This window comes from Cibotium barometz, chromosome 50 (genome assembly GCF_041138505.1).
Source record: "Cibotium barometz isolate CiBa-2024 chromosome 50, ASM4113850v1, whole genome shotgun sequence".
Lineage (NCBI taxonomy): Eukaryota > Viridiplantae > Streptophyta > Polypodiopsida > Cyatheales > Cibotiaceae > Cibotium > Cibotium barometz.
The window spans coordinates 19,892,666-19,914,720 of NC_141095.1; the positions used below are offsets into that span (position 1 = coordinate 19,892,666).

A 22,055-nucleotide genomic window follows, 5' to 3' on the forward strand; every position below is an offset into this window, starting at 1 on the left:
TGAAGGCTGCATTTTGGGCAAAATGCAGCATTCTGCGTTTCCAAAGGATGGTTCTGTGCAGGCCACTCGCAAATTGCAACTTGTACATAGTGATGTATGTGGGCCTATGCAAACTCCTTGTACTTCGTGACTTTCATTGATGATTACTCAAGGCATGCATGGGTATATCCACTGAAGGCAAAGTCCGAAGTGTTTTTGTGCTTCAAACAATTTTTGCTTATGGCTGAAAATGTATCCAATTGTACTGTGGGCACCCTCCGTTCTAATCGAGGGGGGGAGTACATGTCTAAAGAGTTTGATGCATTTCTGGCTAGTCATAGGATAAAACACCAATGTACAGTGCCGTATACCCCTCAGCAAAATAGTGTTGCTGAGAGGAAAAACATGTCACTTATGGAGATGGCATGATGTATGGTCAAGAGCCAAGCTTTGCCACATGCGTTTTGGCTTGAGACTATCATGTGTGCTGCATATATACTCAACAGGTGTCCCACTAAGGCCTTGCAGTCTGTTACTCCATACGAAGCTTGGCATGGCAGGAAGCCTTCTATTGGTCACTTGCGTGTCTTTGGTTGCTTGGCCTATGCTTTAGTGCCTGTGCAACAACGTAGAAAATTGGATGATAAGGCTGTCAAATGCATTTTTGTTGGTTATAGTGCTGAGAGCAAGGGTTACAGATTGTATCATCCGCAGTCAAAGCGTATCTTGATTAGTCGAGATGTTGTTTTTGTGGAAGATGCTGTGCAGCCTTTGTTATCATGTACCAAGACAGGTGTGAGCTTAGGGGATGTATTTGATACATTGTTGCCTCTATTTATAGGTGGGAATTCAAATGTAAGTCCTAATGAGGCAAATATTCAGCCTATGCAGATTTCAAACGACATCATAGATCAGCTTATTTCTGATGCAGATTTATAGGATGTAATTTATGAGGATAGGGCTGAAAATGAGCAGGCTAGAGGTATGCCTAAATTGCTGGTGCAAACCTTGCGTGATAGTAAAATTGATGCACCTATGTCTAGTCGTACTCATTCAGGTTTTCAGCATGTCTCTTATGCATCAGATTGTTATGCTTTGGCTGTGTCTAGTATGTGTGAAGAGTATGTGTGAAGAGGAAGAACCTCTTTCATTTGATGAGGCACAAAAATCAGAAAATTGGTTGGCTGCAATATGCAAAGTGAATATGATGCTATAATGAAGAATGGTACATGGTCTTTGTGTGATTTGCCTATTGGTAAAAAGGTCATTGGATGTAAGTGGATTTTTAAGTTGAAACGAAAGCCAAATGTGGCAGTGTTGATCGCTATAAGGCTAGACTTGTTGTTGCAAAGGGTTATGCTAAAGAAAAGGGCATTGATTTTGATGAGACCTTTGCTCCCACTTGTCGTATGACTACCATTCGTAGCATTTGTGCATTGACAGCTCATAATGGTTGGAATGTATATCAGTTGGACATAAAGACTGCATTCTTGAATGGAGATTTGCATGAGGAGGTGTATGTATCGCAGCCTCGTGGTTTTGTTCAAAGAGGGCAGGAAAACAAAGTGTGCAGGTTGAAAAAGGCTTTATATGGTTTAAAGCAAGCTCCACGAGCTTGGTATGAAAAGATACATACATATTTGACTGCACATGGTTTTTAGAATAGTCCAATAGAAAGCACTTTGTATGTTAAACGTGTGGATGATGTACATCTAATCATTGCTCTCTATGTCGATGACATGCTGCTCACAGGACCAAATGAGAGCCATATTGCTGATTTTAAGGCTGATTTGAATGCCTCTTTTGAGATGACAGATTTGGGGCATTTGCATCATTATTTGGGGATACAATTTAAACAGTGTGATGGAGGTATTGTTTTGTGTCAGACAAAGTATATTGAGACATTGTTGCGGAGATTTGGCCTTGAAGACTGCAAGCTTATTGCTACTCCAATGGAGACAGGTTTGAAGTTGAGTCTTCATGATGCTGGAGATCACTTTGATGTCACACTCTATCAGACAGCTGTTGGTTGCCTCATTTATGTATGCATTACGAGGCCGGACATTCAGTTTGCAGTCTCATAGGTGAGCAGGTTTATACATAGCCCAGGGTCTCAGCATTGGAAGGTAGTTAGACGCATCTTTCGCTACTTGAGTGGCACCATACATCTTGGGTTGTTTTATCCCAAAGGGGGGTCGTTGTTGCCAGATTTACATGCTTTTTCGGACTCAGATTGGGCTGGTTGCTATGACACAAGAGTGTCCACAAGTGGTTTTTGTTTCATGCTCGGTAGCTCATGCATATCTTGGTTGAGCAAGAAGCAACCTACTGTGGCCACTTCTCGTTGTGAAGCTGAGTACAGGGCAGCTTTCACAGCTACGGTTGAGTGTGTGTGGCTCAGACGGCTTATGGCTGACTTAGGTGTTGGACAGGAGTCTGCCACCTCTATCTACACTAACAGTCAGAGCGCATTGGCAGTTGCGAGAAACCCAATTTTTCATGCTCCCACAAAGCACATTGAGATGCATTATCACTATGTCAGGGAGAGGCTCTCAGCAGGAGAGATCCGCTTGGCATATGTGCCAACACAGAACAAGCTCGCTGATCTTTTCACAAAGGCGCTTCCTCGTGAGAAGTTAGAAGCTTTCTGCAAAGCTTTGGGCTTGCTCCCCTTTGTGGACTGATCTACTTCGGGCATGGCACTTCCCTATACATGAGTGCCAGCTCTCGTTCACAACATCACTCCCAGGGGGAATTTGCTGCCATATATATAGGCATTCCCCCCCTCCATATCCGTACAATGCCATCTGAGAGCTCCCATGCTCCTCATGACAGGGACACCCGTTCGCAGAGTAGGTTAAGACTAGAACACCCTAGTGATGATGCCCCTCAAGCAGAACCTCACACAACTAGAACCGGAGGCACAACCACAACCGAAGGCTACTGTAGCACAGCCACAGTCCTCCGATGAAGTTGAATTTGTTGCAGAAGAAGAAGATGCAGACAGGATAGAGAGGGAATGAAGTCTAATTGAAGCAGAGAATATCAGAGAATTAAGAGTTTTGGAGGCTACTGCGCCGGTTAGAGCGGCATTTTCACTTCTAGGCCAAAGACTTGTTAGGCATTTGGATGGATTCGATTTAAGTGTTTTGAGGAATGATGCAATGAAAATCACAGATAACATTGTCAATATTTTACCATGGTATGTATAGTATATATAATGCATGGTGTATATAGTATGATGCATGACTGAGCTGTAAGTATCAGTGGACTAATTATTTGTTCTTTTCATTGTTTCCTTTAGGTATTGTATATTACTACTACCAGAATAGGTCCAAAACTGTACATATACTGTGGATTCTCTCATTTTCGCGGCATTACAAAATGATAGCTTATCATTTTTGAGCCTTATGTCATGGTTTGAACCAGTGAACCTTGCCTTAGCAACACTTATTTTCACGGCTTACCATGAAGAGTGAGTCTCATGTTAAGTTTTAAATTGACATCAAATATTTGGTAATCTATATATGTTTTCTTTAATAACACCTATGTCCTCTTTGTTTTTTTCAGCCGACACTAGAGTTTGATTTTGTACGACATTAAGCAAAACACGTGTTATTTTGCTAACTCTGTTCAACAATATCATGGCCGCATTAGAGAGTAAGTCCCTATTGACATTTTCCTCTTCCACAAGCATGTAGATTTATTTAAGCAGGATAAGCTGATGCTTGTTTTTTCGATCTCTCAGATGTGATAAAAAATTTGTATATGCATTGGGACATCTCTTAATGGAGTCGAACCTTGAACAAAACATGGCATATCATACGATAAGGGTGCTAGTCCAGCCCAGAGATGTCAGCTATGGATGGAGGATGGCCCTAAACACCTACCTTTTAATTAAAAAAATTTGATATTCCTGATGTAGGTGATGTTTGTAACGTAGACTTGCATAATCTAATGTAGCTATAATGTCCCTAACAAATTTTTCTCTATTTACAGGAAAACATTCTGAACAAATATGCTCCTTTGCACGTAAAACAATTCAGAACCAAAGCTGTACAAAGAATTATTTTGGTTGTCCATGATCATGCAGAAGAAGAGATCAGGAGGGCAGAAGAATTTGCAAGGGAAGCTACAGACCAATCTCATGCTAAGGGCAAGAAAAATGTACAACCACCTTCAATGAGTACAATGCAAAACAAAGATCCAAAGAAACCTATGCAGTGGGTTAATGGCATTATGAGTTGTAATACCAATTGTCCACCTAATCGTGATCAAGAAGATATCTCAGGGAGCCTTATATTAGAGATTCCACTTTCCCGTGTTCATATTTGCACGCTTCATGAAAGGTTACACATAATGGACAAATTACTAAAGTTACATATCAATTATGCATGGAATATGGAGCCTGAACATCTTCGCAACATCAGTAAGCTGGAAGATGTCCTTTCAAGCGTGGGGCTTCATGGTGGTGCTATAAAGTTAACTAAGGATACTAAAAAGTCAGGACTGGGTCAGGATAATCCAAACAAAATATGCATGGGTGGGTCCAAAGCTAGACACCTTCTCTCAAATTACGAGGGGTACAATAGTCACACAAAATATGAGATATGGAAGGCCATTTGTGAATGCACCACTTATCGTGGGAATAATGCAGAGCTTGGTCTCAAGCGTGCAAGGTTGTGGGAGTCACTTGATAAAATGATTCAATTGCTAGAAAAGGCTCCACTTGTTGTTGATGAGGAGATTACAAACTTAAAGACTGCAATACATACATTTACTCAGCAAATGGTTGATGCATGGGGAGAAACACATATCACCCACTATATGATATTTACCTTTCTATCTATTTACTAATATTAATCGCCAAATAGTAAAATTCTGATATGATCTTTGTTGCAGCACATTATATTTGCCCACGCACAGTTTTTTCTCGACCAATATGATCTAATGGCGATTTGGAGCACCCAAGGAATGGAGCGCTCTCATTATCAAGCTAAGGCAGCATACTTTAAGAACACACGACATGGTGGAGGTGGTAAGGAAAAAAGCAATGCCTTGCATGAGATGTTTAATTGGTTTTATCGCAGTTTCGGAGGTCGACGCCGATAGAAACCAAAAGGGCAGGTGTCATTACTACGAAAGGTTGTAAAAAATGTCAATCTGCAACGAGCAATTGCATGGTGAGCATCAAGTGCCATGCATGGGATGCGTGAGTGGTTCGATGCGCGTAGGGGTATCGGTCGAAAATGGGTTCCATATTAAAAAATTGTACCCTTTTTTAAGTCAAAGCTTTTTTTTTAAATTTCTAGAGATATTTTTTTTATCAATAAGTTTTTTCAAAAACTATATAAACCTATAAAAGTCAGTTTTAAAAGTACATTTTCATATTCATTCACTCGTGTAAGTCAATGGATGGCTAGAACTAAGCACACTGCATGCAAGACTAAGAACCCAAACGTACCATCTGGTGCACACAATTTGATACATGCAGTCGCCGCGGCACAGGCATTTCAACAAGTGCAAAAACGCATAAAAAAGAAGCATACAAGCATGGACAGAGAGGTAGAGACTTAACAGGAAGGTGTACAGCAGGATGTATTTTCAGGACTGGACAATATTGAGGATGTCTCCAAGCAGCCTGGAGACGATATTGAGGATGTATTTTCAGGACTGGACAATATTGAGGATGTCTCCAAGCAGCCTGGACAATATTGAGGATGTATTTTCAGGACTGGACAATATTGAGGATGTCTCCAAGCAGCCTGGAGACACCGGCTCATTTAGAGCCACGCGTACACCATTCCCCCGACCTCTCTCAGAGACTAAGCAGCAGCAGCGTGTGCTAGAAGAGCAACAACGCCAGATTGATGAGAGGAGGTGCATAGAAGAAGAGAACAAGAGCAAGCCCTACTCCCTCAGCAGCTAGAAGAGGAGCTAAGGATCGCATTTGAGGAAGACTAGGAAGCACTTCTCTGTACTGAGCAAGAGCAGTATAACAGGCTGCTGACTTCTATGAAAAGCAGAGGAAATAAGCCGTCGTGTGAGGAGCAGGATAGGCTCTTAGCACAAACACTACATGAGGAACTTAAGAGGCATCAGCCCCAGCCTCCACCTAAAAAACAAAGAATAAAGATTTGTGTCAAGAGAAAGAAGGAACATGCAAACAGGCAGCCAGAGGTGGAGATGGAAGAGGAGGAACGATGACAAGAAGAGGAGCAAAGGGAGAGGGAAAGACGGGAGCAGGAGGAGCAACAAAGAATTCAAGAAGCACGCAGATTAAAACAAGAATTCAAGAAGCACGCAGATTAAAACAAGAACAAGAAAAGAAGAAGGCAGAAGCAAGTAAAAGAAGACTAACTCTAGATCCAGCCAAACAAGAAAGGCGAAAAAATTTTAGAAATGATAGACAACCATGGGAAGAGAGGTCGCATCCACCACCACCCTCTGTAGCCAAAAAGAAGAGAAGATGGAAACTAGGGACCGTGGCTCTGCGAGAAATCAGAAAGTACCAAAAGAGCACAAACCCCATCATGGGCGAAGTCCCCTTTTGCAAGAGTTATAAAAGAAGTCATCGACAAGTATAGTGACAGGGTCACTCGGGTCCAGAGTACAGTACTCGAGGCCCTCCAAGAGGTGTCAGAAATAATTTTGGTCTCTCTATTTCAAGATTCGGTGCTGTGCCATGCTCACGCCAAAAGGGTGACCCTAAAGCTTGTTTTGACATGGCACTTGCACTACGTCTACGTCAGGATAAAGCGCTCCATAGGGAAGGCTTTATTAGATAGGATTAAGCTTTTATGCGGCCTTTGTGCCTTTTGTAATCTCCAACATTGTAATATATTTTTTTGAATCTATAAGATATTGTAAATGACTCGTTAACCAACGTTTTTATTTGTTTCAACTGTGTTATAAAAGCAGACATTTCATTTCATGTACTGTGGTTTGAATGGGTAAAACTGTTGATCATGTAGTAAGTGCTTTAGTCAAACAGGAACAAAATTTGTATTATTGATAAGGTGATTGTGAAAACAAATATGAAATTTGATTATTATCTTGTTATACGTGGTATTGTTGTTGGCATTGAGTAAAGGATCCTTACATAGTGCAGAAACAAAATTAAATTGAATTTATTTTAGGACAAAAAAAAGGCTTAATGCTCAATAAGGCCTTAGAAAAGCTCAGGGACCAAAAAAAAAGTCATTTGGGGCTCAAAATCACCTGGTGAAGTCTGGCAGTACATATAACATATTTTAAAAAATCAAAATTTTTTCTTTTTTTTAATGTTTGTAAGCTGATTAATCATCAAAAAAGTGTGCACAATGCATTCATGAATGAGTAGAAAATTTAAAAAAAAAAGACCTGTGCGCTACGGCACGAAATTAAGCATGTCTTCAGATTTGAAATGCATAAATTCGCGCCGTAGCGCACAGGCAATTTTTTTTTTTCATTTTTCTACTCATTCATACATTGTGTACACTTTTTTGATGATTAATCTGCCTACAAACATCAAAAAATGTAAAAAATTTGATTTTTTAAAAATTATTTAGATTTTGTACTGCTAGATTTTAGCTGGATGTTAATTGACAATATTTGAACAAATATTTGATCATTATCAATGAAATTTCCTACACATTCACATGGCTGCCAATAGTTTATAGGGCACAGTGCTGACACAACAAATAAACAAGAGAAATGGTTGGAATTCTGAAAAACATTACAATTAAAAAAGTATACATTTTGTATTGAATTCGTAGAAAGAAAATTACAAGTTCTTGAGAAGATTTCTTAGAGCTTCTTTATCTTGGTCACTCTGCGTGGCTTTCTCACCTAGGCTATTAGCTATAATACTAGGATTGGTTACACCTTTAGAGATTGATGTAGCACAATGGCTTAGCACATGGCCGGTGTAGTTGCCTGCAAATGTATACATAGCTGCCTCCCTAATAAGTATACATTTGTTTGCATTGTTTGCTAGCCCATCTTTGGTGAGAACCCCACTTAGAGCTTTACACTTGATGAGCTCTCCTTGTGCCTCCTTAGAGTATTCTAAATGGATTACTCGAATAAATTATGGAGAGAGGCTAGGAAGGTAATGAATCAGGGAGGTGTCTCGTCCATTGGATTGCACACCAACTCCACCTCCACATGCAGCAAACTTGTCAAAAATATAAGCTTTCTACAAGAGAAAAAGTTTAGGTGTTAGTAACAACTCACTTATAAATATGAAGGCACGACTTCTTAGAACTTTGATTTAACCCCACCTCAATGTCATCATCACATTGGCTTGTGCGTGGGTTACATATATCTATACTGCTTCCACGCTGCTCAACTGATGTATCTACATGTAAGCGCTTATGTGGTTGAAATGCTTCTTGAGGAACACTTTCATACTCTGCTTCTACATTTTCTATAGCAACAAGAGCATTGGAAACAGTTTCCTCAATTGTATGTTCTGTATCATAACCTTGGAATGCTAGTGCTTTGGTAAGATCATGGTCATCAAAATCTATCTGTACACCTGTAGTCTGTTGCTCAGGTGTGTCTTCTTTGCAGAAACTAGACCCAATTGCTAATATGCTTAGGGCCTCATCCTCCCTTAATCCCAAGGATTTACAAATGTCATCAAGGAAAAGAAATTCCTTGTTATCCCCATGATGATGGGATTCAAAGTGGTTACATCCAACTCAAGGATCTCTTCCACAATTTCATCCCCCTCGATGAGGCTCTTCATCCTCAGTTGACCCTTGTTGGAGAAGCACCAAGGCCATGGATGCTTCAGCTTCATCTGAGAAAACCTCTTCCACCTCGCCTTTGGATTCCTTCACAAGAGCTACTTCTTTACTCATTGCCTTTCCCTTCTTTTTTTCTGCATCCCTGGCTTCTTGCAGAAACAGTGCTAACGTCATATCCCATGAAAGGAAGGTTGTGCCTACATTACCAACCTGCAATTCATAAACGGTGTCATCATCTTCGACCCTGTAATTGCTAGATGTAAGCCCTTTCAAAAATCGGTTGAGCCTGAATCGGAATGACTTGTCACCATGGTACAGATGCCTGATTAAGTCCACTGATTAAGTCCATTGGAACCCATTTAGTGGTGGACTCAGGCAATTGCACGACATATTGTGCCACTACATCATTCATGTACTGGACCTACTCTTGAAAAGCCTCTGCGTGAAGGTCTATAGTTCTCTGCATATCAATCACCCCCTCAAAAATGGGGATGTTCTAACCTGCACCTGCTGAGAGCCCAATTTTCTCAAGCTTTGCGCGTAGCGAGTTAGAGCTTGAAGCCATGGCGGGATATTGAAGGGAAATAGAAATTGTGAGATCTCAAGAATGAAATGAGCTTTAGAAACCAAAACCTTTTCTTATAAAGCATTCCATTTAAACATTTAATAAATTTTTAAAACATACTTAAAAATTTTAAAATTAACAAAATTAAAATCCAAATTGGAGTGAAATACAGAGGACATTGGGGCTATGGTGCAATTAAAATTTTTGTATTCAAAAGTACACCACTACAAATTATCGCCAAAATTCACTCAAAATGTTACCTAAGTTTGCAACTTAATAATCTTTCAAGCTAAGGACCCTAGGGGGCTCCAATGACACACAGAGTGTATGTTTCTCTGACCTGTGACGCTTAGGTCGATTAGAAACAACAAACTTGAATTGGTTCCTTACATTAAAGGACATGACAATACGATCTCTCAACTGAGCAAAATTCCAATCATCATTAAGTACCAATGTATGCTCCTCTCTTGGGTGAACTTCAATATGAAGTTCTACCTCCTCCCTAGCATAGAGATCAGAGTCCAAAGCTTCCCATTCACCATGCGAGGATTTCCACCTTCTAATTGGGTACACCATAGTTAGATTTTGCTTGCCTATCTGATACCTGCATCTTACCATTGACATTACCGCTGAGCACTTTATTACATCGCCCTGATGTTCTGCCACCTTGGTGGTCCAATCGTCTTTTAGAAATGTATCTAGAGCTTCAAAGGTCCCATCTTTGCTTATCCACATTGTTGGGGTGCGATGGAACTTGCCTACTTTGAAAATAGCAATAAACACATGTAAAGGCATGAAAAGAGATACACTTATCATGTGGGATCCATACTTTAGGCTTGACTGAATGTCATGGAAAATCCTGCGCTGAAAGCTCTCCATTGTGGTGGGGTCTGGAATGGGCTATTCCGGGCTATTTAGTGCAGGAGGAGAAATTGGCTCGAGTGCTCCAAACCTTCCCCTCTGTGGCACAACATATGTTGCAGCAAAGAAAAATACTCCTCTATTTGCAAGTTCGAAACTTGTTTCCCCAGCATATATAAGCCTACCTAGATCAACATGACATGCTTCGAGAAGGTCCCTGTAAAACATTCTAGAGGCTGCCATTCCACACATGTTGAAGGGAAAACATCTGCATACAATAGAATACATTGGAGTTCTTGATATTCCCATAGTCTTCATGCAAGCATTTCTGTAAAGCAAAGAAACTATAAACAAGTTCTGTAAAGTAAAGAAACTATAAACAAGTTCTGAAACTTACAGTTAGTTGGGAACCGTGGTGAGTTCTTATCTTCAAGATGTATTTGGCTTGAGGTGTAAATATGTTGCACCTTTGCAAGCCGCTTTCCATCCTTGTTTGCAAACTTTGAATTCTAAGATCCTTTCTTTCCAGTGATGGCTTGTGGAAGCCATATGCCTTCGGGGAACCTTGTGTGCACCCCTCAAACTGGGTTGCATTGTTATCCACATGAACCGCTTAAAAACAGTAGGAATCCAATAACGTTCATCATCCTGTACTTTGGAAATAGCCATGGACTCGATAGTGGAGGATGGCCTGCGTACACACTAAAGAGCCATAAATTGCCCAAATGAAAAGAAAGTGAATGTTAAGAATATGGCAAAAAAGCAAATACCTGCTCAGAGAGAGAGAGAGAGAGAGAGAGAGAGAGAGAGAGAGAGAGAGAGAGAGAGAGAGAGCTGAAGCTTTAAAGAAGATCGCTGCAAATCCATACACACACACACACAATACATGCACACACACAAAGAAAGCTAAAGCTTCAAAAGAAAGCTAATGAGAGATTGCATTAGGTGCCTGCTTGCAGAGAGAGAGAGAGAGAGAGAGAGAGAGAGAGAGAGAGAGAGAGAGAGAGTGATATAACAGAGCTTCCTCTAGAGAGAGAGAGAGGCTGATAACAGAGCTTCCTCTGAGTAGCTGGTAGCAAAGAGCTTTCCTCAAAAGAAAGCTAATGAGAGATTGCATTAGGTGCCTGCTTGTAGAGAGAGAGAGAGAGAGAGAGAGTCTGATATAACAGAGTTTCCTCTAAAGAGAGAGAGAGAGGCTGATAATAGAGCTTTCTTTGAGTAGCTGGTAGCAAAGAGCTTTCCTCAAGTTGGAGATGAAGATAGGGCTGCAAGTGAGGGTGTAGAGAGTGGTAGATGGGGAAAGTGGGTTAGTCTAAAAGGGAGGAGAGAGAAACACGCCCCTACTTTTGGAGGGAAAAGGGAAGTGAGGGGGGGTAACTTTTTAAAACTTTTCCTTTATAAAAATATAAAAAGAAAAGATATTGAAGATTTTCTTTGCTGTGCAGATCTGAAAAAGGTAAGATTCTACCTTTGACCACAAGATTTAGGTTCTTAATCAACCCAACATTTTTGTACACATGTATTTTTCCTATTGGCCTTCACACTAATCATCTCTTTAATCTCATGGCAGCTTAAAGGGCCCCCATAGACCTCAACTTTCCCCTAATGGATTGATGAGCCACATGATCCGTACATATGTTTACATCATCACCATTAGGGGGATTTGTAGCATTTATAAGGCAGTGATGCGTGGATGTAGGCTAATAATGGTAACCATAGGGGGGATTTGTAACATTTATATAGTAGTGATGTGTGGATGTAGGCTATAACCATAGGGGAGATTTGTAGCGTTTATATGGTAGTGATGTGTGGATGTAGGCTAATAATGGGCTGGGGGGATTTGTAGCATTTATATGGTAGTGATGTGCGAATGTAGGCTAATAATGGGCTGGGGTACTTTCCTTATCATGTCACTTCACTTATTTTCATCAATCTACTTTAAGTGTTGTGCTTCCATCTATCTCTCCTTGCTTGCTACATCTATGTGTGTGTTGCTACATTGATCTCCACTCCAACAAAATGAACCATACATTAGAAGAACTCATTGCCTCCCCTCACAATATAAATACTTCATAATGTAAACCCTTGCCACACACATGTAGACCCACTATTTTTACATAATTGAATGTCTCCATATGCCTATAGCCTCATCTTGCTACGGTTAGGGTAGCTATATTTCTTCACATGCTACAGTTAGGCTACCCATTTCCCATACAAGATCATCAAAAGATCCAATCTCTGGGCTACCCATTAATCTTGGGTCATTTGTCCCTCTCAATTAACTTTGTAGAACCCTCGAGTCTTAATACATTCATTGGAAGCCATTGCTTGCTTGGAAAAACTACACATCATAATTTTGGGAGGGTAAGTTCCTTAAGGTACTTTATAAAAAGAGCCAATAAGCTTTTATTATTATGCCCCTGCATAGCAATTATGTCTTATGATAATACTTCTAAAATTAGAAAGGGTGTCACTTGCAGTCCATTCTCGTGCCTAAAAAATTATCTAATTCTATAGTAGCCAAGAGTCTATATAGTCTAGCTCCTGACACTAACTAGACTTGATCCACATTATTCGCATCTCAGAAATTTGTCCATATCCACTCTATACTCCCAATGTTGCCAAACCAATCGTACTCATTTCTTAACATTCCTGTAATCCCAAAAGAGGTCCCAAATGGTCTCCTCTTTGAGTTTAGACAAAAAGCACAATGTTGAGGAGGCTATCTACTACGTTCTCATCCATAAGGCTCTATGAATTAATAGTACACACTTAAAGGCTACTAATTTTGGACTCAAGCCTGATTTCCATAAGGTCCCAAAGACTTTTTACCAATGATGAATAGTCCAACTGACCCCCCACTTATTGTTTAGGTGGCTAAGCCATCCTCCTTGACCATATGATCCTTTGTGAGGGACATCGATATATATTCGAACACACACACACACACACACATACTCACGTTGCGTAGCCCTGATGGCATCGAGCCCGAGTCCTCTCGCTCTGGAACCTAACCGTTGTTCCAACTCAACTACGTGCCCGTGGTAAGGAGAAGATTAACGTAGGGTTGTTTTATAGAAAGCATCTAGGGCACACATAGGCCCGTTGTGTGTGAAAGACAATAGCCGTTGGGGACGTGAAAGAAGAGCCCTAGGGTTTTGAGCTCTCTCTCGTTCACACAGTGCGGCCCTCGAGGGTTCTGTCCTGTGTTTCCTCTCCGCCATAGTGAGATCGTCACAGAACTTCGTCCTGTTCTCTCCTGCAACGTCCCGACAGAATTTCTGCGGTTTTCTCTGCTGGTAAGCCCTCACCGTCAGCACTCTTATTGGGGATTCTGCTGCAATCTCTATGAACGCTTCAGGATTTCTCTGCAAAAGTGAATGGATTTTAGGGTCAATAACCATTGAATTCTTTTAAAAAGTACAATTACGCTTCAGATTTTCGATATGGACGCGCTAGGGTTTATCCTTGGTTAACGGCCACGGTATTCTTTTGAAAACACTTTCGATGACGATTTTATTCTGTGCGCGATTGCCACAAAAAACGAATGTTAATGGACCTTTTTAGGGTTAAGGGATGCTGCTTCATGTGTGCTGAACTTGTTCTGTGATGTGTCTGCATGGGCCCTTTTCTCTCTTCTGGAAAATCTATGTGGGATTTCACACTGTTCTCCATGAAAATGCATATTGTCCTATTTTTTTGATCCACGTATGTGCGTATACATTGGTTATTTCTTGGAGATTATTACTAGATTTAGTTTCCTTCTGTCTTTGTAGTCTGCATCACGCCCTTTTTTGACCTTTTGGGCATGGTTCTAGTACCCATCAATCCTACCCCCTCACTATTTTATCGAATTTGTTGGTGGTGACTGATTGGTGGTTGAGATGTGGGCAAGCACCATAGCTAACCACTTGAACTTTTCTTTCTTTGCCTTCAAATGTTTTTTTGCACGGTGCCTTCTTTTGACCTGTATGCCACATTTCCTTCAGGCAAAAGGTTGGTTCTTTGCCTTCCGTTGTAAACTTGCATTTGTCATGCATACCCTAGAACCAGTGCACTGGGTTTTTTTTGGGGGTTACTACACATGTTTAGCAATCTCATGTTTGGTAATTGCTTACATGCATGTGTCGCCCAGATAAACACCGGAAGCAATGCGGGCAACTCGGAATGCAGCCAAGAACACTCCTCCCTCGAAGAAAACAGGAAAAGCAACTGCAGGGAATAAGGGAACCCCTAAATCCTCCACAGCTGAAAAGCAGGAAGGCAGTCTGAAATCTGAGGCTGTCGCCGCAGTTCCCTCTGATGTGGAGGCTGTAAATCCTGCTGAATCATCGGCCCATGATGCTGAGGCTGTGAGCACAAAGTCTCCCAAGGACAAAGAAGATGTAAGCTTAGAGAAAGAAGTGAATTCTAGCAAAGAAGAGTCCGTTGGGTTGAAGCCAGAAGTTGAAAAGGAGCTTGTGTTGATAGAAGAGCCGAAACAGGTTGTTGAAGAGTCTAGGGAGAAAGCAACAGAGGAAACCGAGTGTGCAGTAGAAGCCTCCATGGAAACCTTTAAGGATGTAGAAAAACATGGGAGTGAGCATGTTAAGTTGCAGGTAGCTGGACATACTGAAAAGGGAGCGGAGAAGGTTGAAGAGGATGAAGAAATGCAAGAGGATACAGAAGACCCCCATGAGGATGACGACCAGGGTGAAGGCGTGGAAAATGAGGAGGCGGAGAATGGAGAAGAGGAGGAAATAAATGATGAGGAAGAAGAGGATGATGAGGAGGGTGACGATGAAGAGGTTGGAGTCGATTTGCTGGAACAGAGGCCAGTCACTGAGAGGCAGAAACGGAAAAAGCTTGAAGTTTTTGTGGGCGGCCTAGACAAAGAGGCCATGGAGGATGATGTGAGGAAAGTATTTGAAGTTGTTGGCGAGGTAGTAGAAGTACGTATGACGACACATCCTCAGACTGGGAAAAATAGGGGTTATGCATTTGTTCGTTTTGCTACTGTCGACCAAGCAATTAAGGCTGCTACCGAACTGGATAGAACTAAGGTTGCTCATATCTCTATGTTTGTGTTTACACCTTTGTATTGTTCTGTCTCTTGATATCATTGCCTAAGACTTTCCTTGTTGATGTTCTGAAGGCTTTGTTGTTTGGTTGGTCAGATTCGAGACAGGGAATGCGCTGTCGTACCCAGTGAAGATAATGATACCCTATTTATGGGCAATCTTTGCAAGTCTTGGAAGGCTGAGCAGGTAGGTTTCTTAGAATCTTTCATGTTCTCATTTCACAAGATGTCTATCTGGTTGGCACAGGCCCTCCTCTTCTTCTGACCTCATTTTTTGTTATGCTGTTTGTACCGTCAGGTTCTTGGGAAATTGAAGGAGTATGGAGTTGAGGGGATTGACGAGATGACTCTTGTTGAAGATCCTGACAATGAAGGACTCAGTCGCGGGCATGCTTTCCTAGAGTTTGTTACTCACAATGATGCGATAAAAGCCTTCAAGCGACTGAGTAAACCAGATGCTATATTTGGTTCTGATCGATCTGCTAGAATTGCTTGGGCTGAAGGTTCAAGTGGGCCGGATGAGACAGTCATGGCCAGGGTTGGTTAATATGCTTTAGATTGTTAAACTGGTGAATGCCTTACAGTGCTGTTGCTCTTTTGGTTGAGATGCGTTTCCATGGTGAATTCATAAGGTTCTTCTTGCAGGTAAAGTCTGTGTTTGTCGATGGTATGCCCTCGGAATGGGATGACACGAAGTTAAGAGAGCATTTTGGTAAGTGTGGTGACATTGATCGTATAGTCCTGGCCAAAAACATTCCTAGATCCAAGAGAACGGACTTCGCTTTTGTCAACTTTGCTACACGAGATGCTGCTTTAGCAGCTATTCAGGCTTTGAATGAGATAGAGCTTGTGGACGGTGACAACAAGGTTAGTTGCTGGCATATGTTATTCAGAGGTAGTTGGTGATAGGTTGCTCTTCATGGCTAATTCACATATTTGCAGGTGAAGTTAAAGGTAGAGTTAGCAAAGCCAGCACCAAGAAAGAAGCGCATGAAGGGCCACCGTGGTTCGTATCCTATCAGTGGCCGCCCTGCAAAAAGGCGGAAAGGCAAAGGTGAGGCTTCATGACAGTAGAGTTTATTTTTAGTTTGAGTTTGTTTCGTTTATTGTTCATCTTCTGTCTACACTGCAGGCTTTGCATCACGGGGTGGTCGAGCTGACCAAAGGAGAGGTGAAGGCAGCCGAGGCATGTCTCGTGGTGGTGGAGGCGGTCGGGGGAGTGCTCAAAAGACCATGAGGGGTGTGAAACGAAAGGCCATGGATGAAAGGCCTTTGCGAGAAGAGAGGTCACGGGATAAGTACCCAGGGGGTCCTAAATTTCCTCGGGCTGGTATGTGAAACCCCTTGTTTTCGTGTCCTGATATGAGAGCTTGTTTTATTACGCACTCCTGGTTTCTGTATCAATATTATGCAAGAAGCTTATGTATGCAGTACTCTAAATATGTTGTTTTAATGTCCATGATTGATGGCTTTTTAACTGTCATTATGACATGCAGGAGCTGCAGTCCCTCCTTCAAGAAGGGGAGCTAGAGGTGGTAGCCTAAGGGGTAGGGGAGGTTCTTTGTCCAGGCGAGGAGGCTCTGGTGCTCATAGTGACGAGGATTATGTCCCTCTTGGTGCAAGGCTTTCTCCTGGCTCGGGAAGGACAGGAGGCTACTCTGGTCGTCGTCCCCCACGAGGAGATGCTTATCCTAGAAGACTAGAAAGAGGTCATGCTTATGAGAGAGACGGGCGTGGATACAGAGAATCTGGTCCTGGAGTCAAGCGGTCTTACTCTGCAGTGGTCAGTGTGGCACATTCTACATTCTAGGTTGACGTGCAATTAATTATTCACAGTAATTCTAATTATGCTTGTTATTCTTTAGGATGAGGAAGCTGCTTACTTTGAGTCACGGCAAAGAGGATATCCTAGAGCCCGCATGGATTATGCTGAGCCAGGTCTTGTTGCTGGCTCCCTCTATCCCGAGTCTATCAGGTACACATGTGAGGGACCCCCTGAAAGAAGCGGCTATTTTGTAGGCTGAGGTGTTGACCTTCTTAAGGTCGAGCCCAGATGTTCCTCGGTAAAAACCAAAGTGTATGTGTATATATCACAGAACTTTGACCTGATTCAGTCTTTTTTTCCAAATCTCTAGGGCTGCACCGTTGGGACATGCTTCTCTTGCAGGCCGAGGTGTCCTGCCTGCAGTGGGAGGTGGTTGATCTTGCTATTATCCTTTCTAATAATTAGCCAATTTTGTCTAATTTGTTGAAGGCAGATGACATGGAAAGAGGCAAACATGACCTAACACCAAGTGTGCTCTGCAGCTTCTCTAGGGAGTACTGGATCCGGCTCTCTCTATGGTTCAGAAAGTCATGGCTATGCGTCAGTCCAGCCAGGAGGTGGCGACTATAACAACTACTTGTCTGGTGCTGCAGATGTATGATATTGTGAACTTTTAACTCTTTTTTAGTAAGGGTTTGAAAGTCCTGTCCTGCCTTTTATTTTTACTTTTCATGCTTTTTGATCCATTAACTGTCTTTCTTTGCAGCCTCGAGGAGGATCATATCCTTCTTCCTACTATGGTAGCCACCCAGGAGCGGGCTATGGCCTCCCTGGTGGTTCGGGCCCTTACTATTGAGACCTGGTAACATTCTCAAATGCATATCTTTGTTAGTCTTCAGTCTTTACATACACCCCTGCCCTTGAAAAGGGGAGAGATACTTGCCCGCTCATTATGGGGGTACCTCCCCAATCGCTGCCTGTTGGACAGGCTGGGGTCTGTCTATAAAGACATTTTTTGTTATGCAGCTTTAGTTGGAACCGTGAATAAGAAAGCTCACTGAACTCTTCTGTGCAGGTTACAACTGCTTGCAAGCTTGGGTGCTTCTCGTTTTGCCAATTTTTATGGTCAATGGAAGTCGCGACATGGAACTAGTGATTTTCACTATTGGACTTTTTGAACCATGAGCTGGAAAGCATGATTGTGTTGAGTCATCCTCTGAGGGGTTGTCTTAATTGTAACAAGTGGATGGCTGTGTTGGTATAGAGTACTAAGGCATCAACTTCTGTTGTAACCTGAGTTGGGCCACACAATCGGCTGTTCTGTGATGAAAAGATTCCAGACATGTTATTTGCTGAGAAATACCAGAGCACCATGTTGGCCGCAAACAGCTATCTGTTACAAAATTTTTCTGGACATGGCTTCTTGCAGTGGACATTTTTTCTGTCTTGCTTTTGGTGGATAGGCTTTCAAGTTAATGTTTCCTTTTGTGGTACCTCTTGTAAGTAATGTAGAGTGCTGTCATGGAGTTGATCGCACTTTGGCTATAGTTTCAGTTTGTGAAATAACCCATAGGGATATCTCTTGCAAGCAGTCTGATGAGACTTCTATTGATAGCCAGGAGTGAGTTCAGCCAGCTTTTTCTGAAAGCTTGGAGGATTTAGCATCAGGTTACCTTTTTTTTCCCTGGGTGGGGGTGGGGTGGCACCTACCTTCATCAATCACTGTGAGATATCATGAGAGACACTTATTGCTACTGGACCCAGTGGCTGGGGGGGCTATATACCTATATGGATATTGAGTCATTCTTTGGCTGTTTACAAATGTGACACTTATTGCTACTGGACGTCAGCAGGGTGCATTCCTATTCCAGTAGCTGGGGAGCTATACCTAGGCTATGGATATTGAGAGGCATTTTTTGGCTGTTTACAAGTGTGCATGAGGCATTCTTTGGCTGTTTACAAACGTGCATGGCTGTTGAGAGGCGTTCTTAGCATTGTGGCCCTAGTGCATGTTAAGGAAATGTGCTCAGTAGGCTGAAATCCCCATTACTTTTATGAGACACTTATTGCTACTGGACGTCAGCAGAGTGCATTCCTGTTCCAGTAGCTGGGGAGCTATACCTAGGCTATGGATATTGAGAGCCATTTTTTGGCTGTTTACAAATGTGCATGGCTATTGAGGCATTTGTAGGCTGTGTTTACACGTAGTGACCCTCGTGCATGCAAAGAACTAGTGCTGACTAGAGCCAGCATAGGCACAGGTCCCCGTTATGCAGGGCCAAATGATTAGGGCTATCAAAAACACCTGATCCAGGACGGGGTTATGCATCAAGAAAGTTGTAAGCATACAATCACTCTGCCAGCCATATCATCCCATATCTTTACACACCAAGAAAGTTGTAAGCATATCATCCCATATCTATACACACCAAATAAGTTGTAAGCATGCAATCACTCTGCCAGCCATATCATCTCTAAGGAGTATCTCCCGTAAACCCATTTGCACACCCTTTTACTCATATTCTGTAGGGATCCATTTCTTTTCCAAAGGGGAAAATCTTTGCCATTCTTACTTTCTTTTTATCAAGGAAGTGCTACATCAACATCAAATACTTACTAGTACTCTGACATGATATCCACCTGTTGAACATAATAGCATTTTTGATTCATTTGTGGGTTTAGCATGTACTTGGCAAGCTAGCATAGGTCATATTTGGTCTTGCCAGAATGATAGTTTTGATTCATTTATGGGTTTTGTATAGACATGTACTTGAATGATTGGATCTCATGGGCCTTGCCAGACTAATAAGCGGGAGAATTCTGAAGCTAAGTGGACGTTAACTTGAGGCAGATAGAGAAGTTAAGGCTACAACATAAAAAAAATGGCGTGAATCAAGCTGTAAACGAGGAAAAATCGAATATTCACAAAACGAGAGGGGCAATGTAATCATGCACATGTGGCATGTACTAGATGGGGTGAGGAATGAAAGGAGTAGGGACATGTGATGTGAAATGGGACGTGAACAAAATTCCATGCTTGAGATGAGATGAGTCTTGTAACGCCAATTGACCACACATGATCTGTGTATGTAATATAGAAAATTCTAACTTGAAAACCCCCCTCCCTCTCCTCTCTTCTCTCTCTCTCTCTCTCTCTCTCTCTTTCTCACTCACACACACACACACACACACACACACACAAAAACTAATGAACAGGGTTGCAATTTGAGATGGCAGGCACAGCTTCCATCTTTCGACTGTATTCAACAAAGCCCATCAGCCAAGCTGAATTCTGTACCCGCCTCTCAGGAGAAAAGAAAAAAAAGGAGTAGGTATGTGTGTGTGGTGGATCAGAAGGCAGCTGGTGTGGTTAACTATAACTCTGGAAACTGAAGGCCTGAGTTATAACCTTGGCAAATCCAGTCAGCCAAGTTGAATTTTGCACCCAAAACAGGTAGGAATGCGTGTAGAGGGCAGTTGGGTGGGTTAGTGGGCACCTTCAAGAAAAAGGACAAACTAGAGATGCATGAAAACTTGAACAAGCAAGAGCTCTCTATCCTTTCCTAAAGGTTGAGCCAAGGCAAGCCCTCAAACGAGATGGTTTCTTATTGGGTATCCTTTTATTTTTATTTTCACAAGAGGCTTTGACTTGGAGTAGCGGTGTTAAATATTCCTCTTACAAGTATGTATATTCAAAATAGGTAAATATTCCTCTTACAAGTATGTGTATTGAATGTTTTTGTCTCCAGTCCCTATTTTTTTCCTTGGCTCTAGCTTTCTTGTACTTATGAGTGCTGTAACTCTCATGGGAGCTCTTGTCATGTTGGTTTTTACATAAAGTTTATGGATTTGCTTGAGATTGAGACTCGTGTGAATAATGAAGCTTGCATAGGGTTCGCTGGAGTGAAGAAACAAGATTGGGGTTGAAATCTCATACTAGGGTAGAGTGAATCTTGAGCATGTGAAGGGAGAGGAGCTAGGAAGAGAAGAGAGAGATGAGGGTGGAGTGAATCTTGAGCTTGTGAAGGGAGAGGAGCTAAGAAGAGGAGAGTGAGATGGGCTTGTGAGATGAGAATAGTTGATACCAAGAGGAAGTGTGGGGTTGAAGAGAGGGATTGTTACAGGGTTGTGAGAGTCCAATGGTAGAGAAATCTCCATTGTTCTTGCCTTGTGCATCTTGGAGAAGGACTAGGCACAAGGGAGCATTGCCCTCAAGGGAGAAGAGGGAGGAGAGTGGAGTGGCTTGCCTTGGATTCACCATTCTCACAAATGCACATTTCACATTGCATGCCACATCATCAAACTTGCACGTCCCACCTTGCATATAGTACACATTGCATGTTCCATGTTGCATATCACATATTGCATGTTGTACCTTACACCTCGCACACCACACTTTGCACATCACACACCCCACACTTTGCACATCGCACACCACACTTTGCACATCACTCACCTCGGACCCCTCATGTCTCGTGCCACACGTGCACATCGCACACCACACTCCACACATCACACACACCGCGCACATGGCATGTTGCACTTTGCAAATCACATGATGCTGCACTTTGCATGTTGCACTCTGCACATCGCATCACATTTCGCAATGTTGCACACTTTGTATGTACTAGTACTCAACCCGCGTGTTGCTATGGTATGTAAAAGACATTAAGAAGCGAAACGCAGGAATGGAATACTTAATCGGAATACAAAGGGTCAATCGAAGGGATTTTTTCCTCTAATTTTTTAAAAATCCAAGATTTCTTTTTTCTCTCCTCTCCTTGTGCCTTTGTTGTCCATGGTTAATATGTAATAGATGTTGCACACTTTGGACATGATCTTGGAGTCCAAACGAAGCATCAACCTAAAGGAGCATGCCCATGAGCACTTGTAGTCACCCTATCATATCAAAGGCTACTTGTGGCCACCACTATGTTCCTCCTCATCATGCTACTTTTTTTTTAAATGGGAAAGTTGGTACTAAAGTTACATCATTTGGGTAGATTTAAACCCACAGCCTCCACTTGAGAGGCGTAGGATCTATCGTTGAGTTAATGCTCAAGAATGCTTAACGTGGAGGGGATTACAACA

At 42.1% G+C, this 22,055-nt stretch overlaps 1 protein-coding gene across 1 annotated transcript; it reads left to right on the forward strand.

The window, feature by feature from the left end:
* The first annotated feature begins 13,201 nt into the window (after positions 1-13,201).
* LOC147609908 (uncharacterized) lies at positions 13,202-18,350 on the forward strand. The gene is made up of 13 exons (XM_086786677.1): positions 13,202-13,439; positions 14,276-15,182; positions 15,297-15,386; positions 15,498-15,737; positions 15,845-16,066; positions 16,142-16,253; positions 16,332-16,529; positions 16,696-16,982; positions 17,065-17,174; positions 17,335-17,393; positions 17,507-17,619; positions 17,731-17,826; positions 18,040-18,350. Exons 2-12 carry the CDS (start codon positions 14,292-14,294, stop codon positions 17,818-17,820), a joined length of 2,412 nt encoding a protein of 803 aa, XP_086642803.1. The 5' UTR covers positions 13,202-13,439; positions 14,276-14,291; the 3' UTR covers positions 17,821-17,826; positions 18,040-18,350.
* Positions 18,351-22,055: the final 3,705 nt, after the last annotated feature.